This window comes from Trachemys scripta, chromosome 8 (assembly GCF_013100865.1).
Source record: "Trachemys scripta elegans isolate TJP31775 chromosome 8, CAS_Tse_1.0, whole genome shotgun sequence".
Lineage (NCBI taxonomy): Eukaryota > Metazoa > Chordata > Testudines > Emydidae > Trachemys > Trachemys scripta.
This window is the reverse complement of record NC_048305.1, coordinates 55,193,133-55,206,890: the sequence shown is the minus strand read 5'-3', so window position 1 is coordinate 55,206,890 and position 13,758 is coordinate 55,193,133. Positions and strand designations below refer to the sequence as shown.

The 13,758-nt window shown below is 39.3% G+C and overlaps 1 protein-coding gene across 6 annotated transcripts in view; it reads right to left on the bottom strand.

Moving 5' to 3' along the window:
* The window catches only part of RGL1 (ral guanine nucleotide dissociation stimulator like 1), a 150,392-nt gene that overhangs the window by 37,276 nt on the left and 99,358 nt on the right, over positions 1 to 13,758 (bottom strand). For all 6 annotated transcript variants that reach the window (XM_034779671.1, XM_034779665.1, XM_034779668.1 and 3 more), the window contains one exon: positions 4,189 to 4,373. In XM_034779671.1, the coding sequence (XP_034635562.1) occupies positions 4,189 to 4,373 (185 nt within the window). The remainder of the gene's footprint in view (positions 1 to 4,188; positions 4,374 to 13,758) is intronic.

Here is a 13,758-nt window from a genome sequence, read left to right as displayed (position 1 = left end):
CATTCTCCCTAAATCCCCATCCCATGGATTTTACTGCAGGAAGAGGAGATCCAGTCCAAAAAAAAAAAAAATAAAAAAATTGGTGGACTCTCCCATCTCTCAACAAAGATTTAACAGCAAAGCTGTTGTAATGAGGTCTCGATTATTAAGGCTTGACAAAATATACAATACATTTCAGAGTATCTCTGAAGTATTTCATATCAAATTACAACTAAGCAAATGTCAAAATAACAAAGGAAATTATGTGATGGATCTTCCTTTTTCCCAAAAATGTTTGTCTTCTCTTTGTTTACTACCTTGCAAACTCTAGTAGTTCACATTGGGTCTCCCAGTCATTAGTGCAAGACTCTACTGTAACAAATTAGAACTATTGGAAGGCAAGGACAGGAATCCAGATATACCAATTTATTCAAAGAGCTAAAAGAGGTTTGTGGAAATGTCTTCTGCAGCCTTATCTGCAGATATTTTATAAAAATAAACACATGGAAATAGATTTTCATTAGGGTTGTCAAGTGATTAAAAAAATGTATTGCGATTAGTCGCACTGTTAAACAATAATCGAATACCATTTAAATAGTTTTGGATGTTTTCAACATTTTCAAATATATTGCTTTCACTTACAACACAGAATACAAAGTGTACAGTGCTCACTTTATGTTTATTTTTTATTACAAATATTTGCACTATAAAACCAAAAAAAATAGTATCTTTCAATTCACCTAACAAGTACAGTAGTGCAATCTCTTTATCATAAAAATTGAACTTATAAATGTAGAATTATGTACAAAAAACAACTGCATTCAAAAATAAAACAATGTAAAACTTTAGAGCCTACAAGTCCACTCAGTCCTACTTCTTTTCAGCCAATCGCTCAGACAAACAAGTTTGGTTACATTTGCAGGAGATAATGCTGCCCACCTCTTATATACAGTGTCACCTGAAAGTGAGAACAAGCGTTCACATGGCACTGCTGTAGCTGGCATCGCAAGAGACTTACATGCCAGATGCACTAAAGATTCATATGTCCCTTCATGCTTCAGCCACCATTCCAGAGGACATGCATCCATACTGATGACAGGTTCTGCTCAACAATGATCCAAAGCAGTGCGGACTGACGCATGTTCACTTTCATCATCTGAGTCAGATGCCACCAGCAGAAGGTTGATTTTCTTTTTTGGTGGTTCGGGTTCTGTAGTTTCTGCATCAGAATGTTGCTCTTTTAAGACTTCTGAAAACATGCTCTACACCTTGTCCCTCTCAGATTTTGGAAGGTACTTCAGATTCTTAAACCTTGGATCGAGTACTGTAGCTATCTTTAGAAATCTTACATTGGTACCTTCTTTGCGTTTTGTCAAATCTGCAGTGAAAGTGTTCTTAAAACGAACATGTGCTGGGTCATCATGATGACCGAGACTGCTATAATACGAAATATATGGCAGAATGCAGGTAAAACACAGAGTAGGAGACATACAATTCTCCCGCAAGGAGATCAGAGTCAAATTTAATTAATGCATTTTTTTTTAATGAGCATCATCAGCATGGATGCATGTCCTCTGGAATGGTGGACGAAACATGAAGAAGCATACGAATGTTTAGCATATCTGGCATGTAAAGACCTTGCAATGACAGCTACAAAAGTGCCATGCGAACGCCTGTTCTCACTTTCAGGTGACATTGTAAATAAGAAGCGGGCAGCATTAACGCCTGTAAATGTAAACAAACTTGTTTGTCTTAGCGATTAGCTGCACAAGAAGTAGGACTGAGTGGATTTGTAGGCTCTACAGTTTTACATTGTTTTGTTTTTGAGTGCACTTATGTAACAAAAAAAATCTACATTTATAAGTAGATCTTTCATGATAAAGAGATGGCACTACAGTACTTGATGAGGTGAACTGAAAAATACTGTTACTTTTGTTTGCCATTTTTACAGTGCAAATATCTGTATTAAAAAATAAAGTGAGCATTGTCTACTTTGTATACTATGTTGTAATTGAAATCAATACATTTGAATATGTGGAAAAACATTCAAAAATATTTAATTGATATTCTATTGTTTAATAGTGCAATTAAAACTGTGATAAATCGCAATTAATTTTTTTAATTGCGATTAATTTTTTTAAGTCAATCGTGTGAGTTAACTGCAATTAATTGACAGCCCTAATTTTCATAACAACGGTTTATGAAAATCACCTCTTTCCTCTTTTTTTGAGCACACTGCCCCTTGCTGGAATCCCCCCACTGCCTTTTTGCATCCTAGATTATCAAATTCAACTCCATGACACCCAAAAGATCTTAAACAATCTTGTCTTCAACTCTGTTCTCATTTTCTTTACACACCTTCCTGCCCCTCCCAAGTCTTTTCCTTTACAGACCCCTTTATCTTCTTTTCCCACTCTCATTTTCACACCTTCTGTCACATTGTCCCTACAGCTGAAGCAGTCTTCCAGTCCCCATATGCGAAGAACACTTTCCTCCTTCAAATCCTTCTTTAACACCCATCTCTCAAACCTGCTATTCTCTTCCTGACATCACTAGTAATCTCCATACACTCCTGCTCCTGAACTGCTGTCCTGTGCTTGCCTGGTTGTGTATTTTTAAGATGCAAGCTCTTTGGGGCAGAGAACATGTAGTCTCTATGGCCACAATCTGGCAGTCTAATCCACAAAGGGTGGACCTGTGCAGTGCCCCATATCAATCAGATTGTCAGATCCGGGTCTATATTTGTAAAGTTCATGTCAATGTATAGTATTAGATAGCATTAAATTATAACAATGATTATTATCGTGTATTCAAATCTGAACTTTGAAACAAATGATTGTTTCAGTTTTGTATAAGGTGAGCAGACATAGAACGGACATGAAATAAAATGAGTCACCGCTATAAAGCAGCTCTCATCAGACCCTCAAAATAACTTGTTAATTTTTATTAACTGCCTTTATTCTTGCAGCATTCAAGTAATTTTATTCTCATTCAAGTGAAGTGCCTGTGACTCAAGTAGGAACCTTTTCAAGTGTTACTTCAGGAAATTAGTGCAGCAGCTGAGTGCCTGGGAACTTCTGCTCCTTTTGGACAACAATTGGATCTAAAAAATAGAGCCCTTGGACTTTCATTGTTTAGCCTGCTAGAACCAAATCCAGGAAAGACCATCATTAGACACATATTAGCAACACTGTAGACTTGCTTTTTTCTGATGAGGAAAACATTTGGATTTTATGCAATAGACCTTTTTATACAGATTTAAATGCATAAATTCATTTGGCATTGTGTCTGATTATGCAATAATTCCTCATTTCTGGAACATCCGGCAGGTAATGTTTCTGAGATGAAATGTTACTTTTTTGTTGTTTGCCTTCTTCCTTCTTATTCCATGTATCATTTCCTTTCATTCATCTGTCAAAGATGGACATTGAATCTGGTTCTCACATTGCACAAATTCCGGTAACTTTCTAGCTATGCTAATTATGTCACAGGAAACTTTCTAGCTCGGGTACGGACTATGTGCCAAGTTTGACACTACATAGCATTTGTGTGTTACTACAGCTCACTATTGTTTCAGTGGATCTTTGACCTGGTAAAGTAAAATTTTCCTCTGTCCTTGGATGTCAGCAGCTTGTCACTCAAATAGGAAAAAACAGCCACAGGCATTTCCTTTGACATGGTGGTAACTGGGAAGAGAAGCTTTCATGACAAATAGGATTGTGACTGAATGTGCATTTGGTCACAGCAGAGTAACATTTGATGGGATTTTTAATTAATTAATTAATTTAATGAGAAAACTAATTACAGAGCAGCTGTGGTTTTACTCTGAAGACAGAGAATGCAATTGCAATTAACTATATCGCGGTTGCAGCAACTTCTGTGCACTGGCAGAGTTCTTAGAAACGCTGGAGTTCCCCAAATTTCGATCAGAATTATTAGATATATTATTCCACACTTCATGTTTGTATTTCATCCCTATGGTAGCTACAATCTCTGTGGGATTCAATAAGCAAACAGCTAAGCAAAAGTCCAGAGGGCCTGATTCTACATCCATTGTAACCCCACTGACTTCAGTGGAGTCACTCTTGATCTATATCACTGTAAATGGGATCCAAATAATACACCCCGTAAAATTTACCCTGAAAATTCAGGTTCTTCGGGATAGTCTGGGAGATTAGGCAGTAATAGCCGTGCAAAAATGTAACTTACTCTCATTTTTCACTTCTTGCTTCTGAAGCTGCTCCAAGAGGTTTTGTGCCCTTCTCTCCGGGTCAGAGCCTGGCATGATCCGTTTAAGGTAATCCAGCAATTTCTGCAAACAAGGGTAATTGGGTGGCTCTCGGAAGTCTTCAGAGCATTGGTCAAGCCAGGCTCTCAAGATTGAGGCTATTGCACTGAAAAGAAGTACATTGGAAAAGATTGATTGATTACATACGGTATGTCTTGTATACCTGTGTAAAGAGGGTACAGAATAAGTGTAATATATTACCACTGCTGTTCGTGAACACAGAGTTCTGATTTGGTGCCATTTTTGCACATGAGCTTTATTGTAATCTCATTTACACAGATTTTTACCGTTGACTACAGTGGTGTTATATACACCATTGTAAACAGGTGCTCAATCACTCCCCAAAGATGCAAGACAGTGGCAAATCAGATCCATTATTTTTAGCAGCACCAAAACTCGCCTATCTAATCCAATATCTCTATCAAACAAGGTACCATTAGGCCTGGGTGAAATGGTTCAGATAATAATAGAAACATCCCTACTCCATACACGCACAACCTTCACCCAAAATACAAACCAAATTGTTTTTGCAATGTTTCTCTTTCAGTTTAGCAGACACAAGAAATGTAGATTGTTTGGATAAGCTTCAACTAATCATGCAAAATAAAACCTCAAAAGCTTTAGCATTTGGGTTGTCTATCACCCTCTGTTCTATGTTCTAGCCATACTCCATGATCTTTCCCTATATAGCCAGTATGTTTTTAAGACTATGCTGACTTGTTATTTTACAAACATTTCCGTATTTTCTACTACTGTTTCTTCAATTCCCTTCTATAATATGGCAAGCAATCTGCTTTTCTGGTCAGAAAGAGTGCTTTGAAAACTGACAGTAATATTACTTGATTAGAGCAGCCAGCAGGGGTTAACTCTAGAACAGGGGTCGGCAACATTCGGCACAGCGCTCGCCCGCGCCGCTTCTCGCCGCCCCCATTGCCCCGGGACGGCGAACTGCGGCCAGTGGGGGCCGCGATCGGCCGAACCTGCCACGTCAGCAGGTAAATAAAACTGGCCCGGCCCGCCAGGGTGCTTACCCTGGCGAGCTGCATGCCGAACGTTGCCGACCCCTGCTCTAGAATTACAAGAGCCGAGATGCACAAAACATTAACAACCAAGGATGAAAACATGCAAAACTCTCTTGGTTTGGGGCTTCATTACAAACTCAAAACAAAGACCGTACAACTCAGATGGTTCACTTGGGGCTAAATCCTGCCATCTTTACTCAGTCAATAATCCCTTTGATTAACAACCGAGTAAGGACTTCAGGATCTAAGCTCTTTGTGGTTATCAGCTTTATTCTTCTGAACAGCCTGGGATCTTCCGTTTCACTATTAATATTTTTCATTAAACAAGCTCATTCATTCCTCAGTCAGAGGTTAGTTTAAAAGTTACTTTTATTTCAAATACAGATGTTCCTGCTTCTATGTCCATACTGCATTTTAAAGAGATGTCTTGCTGTTTTGAAAGTATCAGTGGCTTACCCCACTTTTACAATAAACAACTAGTCTGTTGACTAGTTAGCCAGGGTAAGTTGACCTTTCATCAGGCTTCTGCCCATTTGGAGATGCGTTGCAAGTGAGAGCTCATTTATAGCTCTGAGAAGGTTTTTTTTTTTTTTAGTACTAATACTGTTCAACACATTTTTTATATTTAGTGCCATTGATGACAGGCACTTTCATACACTGAAAAATAAACAGAGTTTAACACAAGCCCAATCTCTCAGAGTGGAGTTGAAAAGTTCACAGCAGTTACAGACACTGATTTTGCCAGCAAAATAATTTCAGTCAAGAGGGGAAAAGAAAAAAAAAAGAAAGTACATTGTGCAGACAGGGGCTGTATCCCACTGACCTCCTATCGGCTGATTAAACAATCAGTACATTAGGGAGGGAAGCATTCTGAAGAAAGGCTGGACAAGTGCCCAAATCTTGTAGCAGCTTTATGTTTGATGTCCCTGGGAAGAAACTCCCTGTACTTGATAGGCCAAGAAACAGATAGGAATGTGAGACTTCCAAGATCTCAGACAGGAAAGCAACATCATAGAATCTATTCTTCATGGGGGGATTGCAAACCATAAATCTTTGTCTGTCTCCACATTGTATACTACAGTGGTTCTCAACCAGGGGTCTGGGGCCCCCTGGGGGGCCATAGGCAGGTTTGAGGGGGTCCACCAAGCAGGACCAGTGCTGGGGCCCAGGGCAGAAAGCTGGGAATGAAGCCCAGGACCCTGAGCCCCGCCACCTGGGGCTGAAGCAGTAGCCTGAGCAACTTAGCTTCGCAGGGGCCCTGCGGTGTGGGGCCCCTGCCAATTGTCCTGCTTGCTACCCCCTAATGCTGTCCCTGGCTTTTATATGCAGAAAACCATTTATTGTGGCACAGGTGGGGCATGGAGTTTTTATGATATGTCAGGGGGGCTCAGAAAGAAAAAGATTGAGAACCCCTGGTATACTGTACTGCATATCTTGTGGGCTGCCACTGAACGTTGGATTTTAAATTTCTGTCTTGAGAGCCACACAATGTGGGCTCTGTTCAGTAATGCTTTCAAGCTGTTATTCACTAATCTAGAGGTTCTCCTTGCTCCACTGGTATGAACCCTGTCCCTAAAATTTTAAATCCCTTAATCAGCCCATTGTTGGGTGGGAAGAGAGCTGTAGTTTTGTCACCTTTCAAAATGGGTCCACAGGACACCACTCATCACCTCACATTATGCCCCCACAATGCAATGCAATATCCCAAGGCTGACATGCTATGAAGTTATTGCAGTGACCCCAAAGATTCTATTACACCCAGCGAGCAGAGCTAGTAGGACAGGAAACACATGGAAAACCAGAGGGAGAGAGTCCCTCATATCTCTTAACAGCAGTTGATTCTGGAATGGCATTGATAAGCTACAAGATGAGCTCTGCCCAATATTCCTTGACTGGAAGGATAGCTATGATGTGGGGCCTTGATGGAGCAAGTCCTGATGCAGAGGTCCAGATGGGATTTTTGAGGACCTTTCTCTGCGAAGGTAGCCACACAGCATTTTTCTTACCCCAGCTGGTACTAAAGAAAGAGTTTGGGGATCTTAGTGGCTTGATTGGGGTTAAAAATTCTGCCAAGTCCACCACTATTATCCCCAGGATGAGAAATTTTTATGAACATAAGCTATGCTTTCAGCTCTGCACAGCACCAAGTATATTTGCAAAAGGCGTTATATAAGATGGCTGACTAGTTTCTTACTGAATCAGCCAGCCGGACAGGAAGCTTTTGTTCCTATGACCTCCCCTTTCCTAAATCCACGCTACATACCAACAGCCGAACTGTGCTTTGCAAGGGCCAGTCCCACCATTCCTGTTTCACATGATTTCCAAGATTTCCTTCACAAATGAAGTTAACCCAACCATATTGTCTCAGTTTTACCTTGTCTAAAGTAATATGGGAATCATATTGTTTGCTACTTTCAAATCCTCAGGAACATCTCCTGAAGCCAGGGAAAGCCTTGTACAAATGTCAGCCAAAGGTTCACAGATTTCCCTCCCATAGTATCTGGTTCTTTAAGTACACCAAACCCTTTTATAAGCAGCTGAAATAATAAGCTTTACAGGTAACAAAAGGCAAATTCTCTGTCACAAAAGGGTCTGGATCAATAGTTTATTAAAAATAACCTTCCCCCACCCCAAGCATTCTATAACAATAGCCCAAAACATTACAGCATCGGTATTGAAGGTTCTAGTGTTTTGGATAATTAACATGGAACACTGTAGTGCTTTATTAGAGCTGAACCTCTAAGAATGTCACATGGTCATTATTACCGAGAGGCTTTGTGGAAGCCTCCTGTGCCGCAGGAGAAGGAGGGGTTAGACATGAACTTGATGCCAGATTCATTTCCTGCATCAGATTCCAAGTTCCTTTTATAGTTCTAGCAAAAGCAGATTCAGTTGGATTTGACATTAGCTGAGTGAACAAAGGCACCAAGCATTTAGAAATGTTTTGATTCACTTTTGCTCCTTGTCGCTTAATGGATACATTGGGGATGTCATGAACTGGTAAACTGAAATCAATTTTAGAAGGAAAGATACAGTCTTCTCTGTTTCCATCTTCCTGGATGTGGCTCCAGTTCATTTGGGTCTCAAACCTCAATCCTCTGTCATGCTGGTGCAACAGTTATGCTTGGGGATATGGGAGAAGAGAACTGTTTGTGGGCTTGCAGTGAGTGGGAAGCTCACTGATTCTTTGCACTACAAAAGAGCTTGTACATTTCCTGAACCTCAGTTTGATTGAGACAAGCAATCTCCTTTTTCATAGTACCCTTAATGTGGTTTCACTATGCTGCAAAATAAAATCAAATAATTAAAATAAATAAAGCTAACTAAAAATGCCTACTAAATATCTGATACCACAATCAGGAGGCTGAGTTTCTGACTCAGGAGCTTTCTTTTCAGTATCTTTGAGAAATATAACTTTGGACTGGGTTTACTGAAGCTCTTAGCTTTTCTATTTCGGCTCAAGAGCATCCATGTAAATTAATGGATTCAAATGTGATTCACTTTCTTTACTGTGTAACATATGTGAAACATTTCCATTATTACTGTTATTAGATTTTGTTTGCTCTGTCTATTGATATCCTTTGAATAGTAATTTCACTGGCTAAATATATGAGGCATTTCTATGTACAGGTAAGAATATAAGATCATATTGTTTACAGACAACATTCTCTGATATCTCTCCAAATCAGATTATTCAATGAAATGCCTAACCTGACTCAGCAATTCTCTGTGGACATACGCAAGTATCAGGACACTGAATAAATATGATCAAATCAGTGGATTTGTCGCAACTTAATTAACATTAAACTTGTCCCCCTTTACTGCAAACATCGCAAATGAACCTCTAAATTTAGATTAGACACTTCTAATCTGCAGTCTAATCTGAAGACTGATTCATCACTTCTACGAACTGTTACTATGAGCCTTTTAAGTTGATGGCTAGATTCTAAGCACCTTTAGCTGGAGTGCATAATGTGCCACTTACCAAGCACTCCCAGTGTCACAACCCCAGCAGTGAACCACAGGCACATGATCACAGCACATTTGACCCTGACAACTGCTAAAATGTTCTCCGGTATCCATTTAAAGCACCGATCTGCAACCCAGACAAGCAGCTGCAACACTTTGTACTGCAAAGGCTTTACTAGTCTCCATCTATCCAGAATGAGCTCTGGCCAACTCTAAATGCTTGCTATCTTAAGTATGAGAAATATTCAGTTTCTTTAATGTGTTGCCTCTTTAATACATTTGGGACTGTGCCCATATGTCTAAGTTGTGGGTATTAGTACAGCAGTCTGTCAGCACTAAACTAGCCCTGAATTTAAACTTAATATGGAGAATGAGCTTTTTTCAGAGATGTGTAGAGAGTACAACCTCTATCAATGCCAAGAAGCTGATTCAGGACCTGTTCACCACTGCTCTGGTACCTATTCTGTGATTGAGGGATATCTCTTGAAAGCTTGTCTTTCTTATGCACAATACACTAAACAACTTCAGTAAACCTGGGACCCCTAAATAGCTTGGCTTGGCTGATCCACTCCACAGAATTCTTAAAATGGGCATGAAAGCTCATGGATATAACTTTATCTTTCTAGTGTCCCATGGCTAATGCCAATGTAGCCCGTGGGGTCTTTGTACCAGAGGTGCACTGGGAATATTAAAACAGCAAAAAATAATGTAGCATTTTCCTATATATTGGTTACAAGGTAATGAGACAACCCAGGCACACATCTGAACTATACAGCCTAGTTGTCAAAAAGCTAACTGGTCTATTGTGTAAACTTCTAGGCATTCAATACTATCATATTGTCTTATTTCTTCTCTTAGCTGTACTCTTGATATAGATTTTTATTTTGCCTTGCTTCATGTATTCTTTTATCCTGAACCAACATACTCCTTATTTGTCCAACACAATAGACGACAGGGTTGTTATGACCCAAAATGCCAGAGCAAATCTCTATTTTTATTTTTTTTAAAAAGAACCATGAGATCTTTAATAGCCCTGGAGAGCAGACAGGCCATTATTTTTTAAAGTCTGATCCTAAAGTTGTTTTTAAAATCATAACGCTTATGTAGCATATTTGTACAAAACCAGCGGAAGTGTGGTTTTAAATTTTATGATGAGGTACTAAAATCCCAGACGTAATTCTGAACTGTTACAAAAGAAGGCTGGTAAAGTATATGAGAAAGAAAAAAATTGTTGACTATATGATTCCCTGTGAGAGACTGTCCACAGAGAAATGCTGAGACAGGTTATTTCTAGCCACCAACACTACCAATTCTTCTTATTATTTCTTTCATCCTTATAAAAATGTGAGCATAAGATGTATCGTTTTTTTCTTTTATGAGAAATGAGTTATGAAATCATATCTGAATTAGAATCGCAAGCCAAGAGAAAGTCTGAGTTACCAGTACCACGTGTTATACAAGATGACCAGAAAGCTATCCACTTCCTAGAATCTATCATTAAAGTTAGAGGCTAGTAGGCAGAGCAGCCAAGGGGGATGCAGTGGGAAATGGTGAGGAATGAGTGTGAATTTGTAGTTATAAAGCATCTGTGTAAAGCACGTATACATTTTATAGATTTATTAATCTGATGCGTTTTGTTATAAATTTTTAGTATGAAACTTTTTGTAAATTAATAAAAAAAAAGAATGTGGATAAAATTCATACATGCGGTAAGAAGTTACCACTCCCATGGAGGTCTCGGGATCAAATTCAGCAGTGCTGGAAATGTTAGTGTAAGTTACTTGCTGGATGTAGATTCATTGGAATAAGTATTTAAGTGATAAAGCAATATAACTTGCACCAATTTAGCATTCGGGGTTGTGCAAAAGTGCATTAATTATGTATCGAGAGGGAAGAAGCTACGGTGTAGCAGGAAAAGCAAATAGCAGGAAGGTGTTAAAGTGTGCAAGGCAGTGCTGCTTAAAAAAACCCACAACACATTGCTACTTCTGTTGCTCTTTCACTTCCACACACTTGACATGCAATTGACTGTCATTTTGCACATACGTTGAATGACAATACCTCACTATTTTCACCCATTTTCTCTCAAATTTACATCCAGGGTCAAATTTTACTCTTACATGGGTATAAATCCAGAGTGACTCCCCAAAGACATTGAAGTTTGTCTGAATTTACATCGGTGAAAGTATCTTCTCCATTTTTGTTCTCTCCTCTTTCCCTCTTCTGCTTTCAATTTTTTCCTTATATTATCTTTTTTCTTTCTTTGTTGGTATATTTTTCAAGCACATTTTCAATATCTGTTTTTCCAACGATGCCAATGTTTTCAATGGTACATTTTAAAATTCACCACTCGTGAGTAACACCCTCATCTCAAACTCATGCTGACAAACCCCTATGCTACACCACACCACTACATATTCCCTATACTTCACATATATATTTGGTCCTCAGCTGTTTATTTTCCCATGAAACTCACTCAAATCCATCATCTGTTTTGCAACAAGATCTTGCCTTACCTCAAGTTTTATGGCTGGGTTGACCCAAACACAGAGAGGTCAAGTGGCTTTCCCAAAGTCATAAGGGATTCAATGGCTCAGCTTGGATTGGAGCCCAGGACCCTTTGGCCTTCAGCCATTTTCTCTACCCACCACATTTTACTGCCTTCTCTGTATTTCTGACATATTTAAAAACTACCACATGTGCTTGAATGAGTGCTTTATGACAAAATGGGGAGACAATACAGCTAGCTCTATTTTCCCTACAGCAGAGAGGAATCAGAGACTCAAGCTGCCATGTTGAACCCAGTACAAATGCCTTGACAGCCAGTACATTTCTTCTTCCAAACTCTCAAACCTATCAATGGTTAGCTCTTAATTTCTGACCTCATTTATTTAAAGGTGATCAACAAGTGTATAACAAAAATTACTACAGGATAATACTTCGTCTCTGAGTAAAGCCTTCTATTGAGGATCTCATAGTATTTTACAAACATTAATTAAGTGCCACTACACTCCTGTATGTTCATTACTGGTATTTTTCAGATGGAGAAACTGTAAGGCCCGGAGAGGTTAAGCAATTTGCCTAAGGTCACCAAGCAAATCGGGGGTGGTCTACACTAGAAAATTAGATTGACCCAGCTATGTTGCTCCAGGGTGTAAAAATACACACTCCTGAGCAATATAGTTAAGCTCACCTAAGTCCCCATGTAGATGGTACTAGATTGACAGAAAAATTCTTCCATCAGCCTAGCTCCCACCTCTTGGGGAGGTGGATTTCCTATGTCAATGAGAGAACCCCTCCCGTTAGCGTAGGTAGTGTCTACGCTGAGGCACTACAGAGACACAGTTACAGTTCTGTAGTGTTTCACATGTAGACAAACCCTCAGTTTAAGAGTGGGCAGTAGAAGCAGGAAGTCTTGATTTCCAAAGCATGGTCCCTAACCACTAACCCACATTCCGTCCCTGTTAAACCCACACAGCAAAGGGCAGCAGGGTATGGAGCCCACTGTCAAACTTACAGTTTGAGTAGGGTTTATATCATCTCAAGTCCAGATTTGCCAGCTCAGCTTCAATAAGATGCCCCACAGCATGCTATGCTGTGACATCACAATCAGCACAGAGACTCAGTAGAGTAAGGAGCTGGGCTGTGCTGGGGTTGGCGTGTCAGATAAGCTGGCAATGTTTTAGAATATAATGCTGTTTTGAAAAACTATGCCATACTCTATAAAACCCACCTACCTGTGTCTTAGGAATAGACAATGCTGGAATAGGGAATGCAAACCCCACCTCCTCCCCCCTCTCAAAAACCTGAACATCAGTTAAAATGTTATTTCTAGCAGGAAAACATACTAGAGTAAGAGCTTGGAACACTGGTTATGCTGTATATGGCATGTGATGGGAAAGGAGTGTTGGACTTATTTTTTCAAAACAAACTGAAGAACTTGAAAGCTGTGGACTCCTTTCTTCAGTTATGCAACAGACAAACCAGCAAAATGAAATTAAGAAACATTTAATAATGCTCCCATCGATGGAATTTGTGACAGTATTATGGGGAAGTTGACAGCACTGACACGCTGTACAGAGCTGAGTCAAAGGTCTTTACTCAGGGTAATCAAATACAATCATCCAGCTATTTTATGCTGCCGTTGCAGATGCAAATTGTAGATCATTCCAGTGTCAAAGTACAAATACTGTGACCTAAGATTCATTTTACTCTTGACTCTTAAAGATAAATAATATTTCACATGAAATTAAAAAGAGAGAAAGACAACTATTCTTTTACATTTAATATTTTTAAATAGCTTCACCATTTTGCACACAACATACCATGCCATCAAAACTTAAAAATGACTTTAGAATCATGTACAGAGCCTGGCACAAGCAGGCCCTCATCGCCACTTGGGGTCTCAAGGCACTATCGCAATACAATACAAAATCAATAATAAAGAATAATCATATATTTTTGTGGATAAGAAAAGCAAGGGAAACAAACATGCTTAGT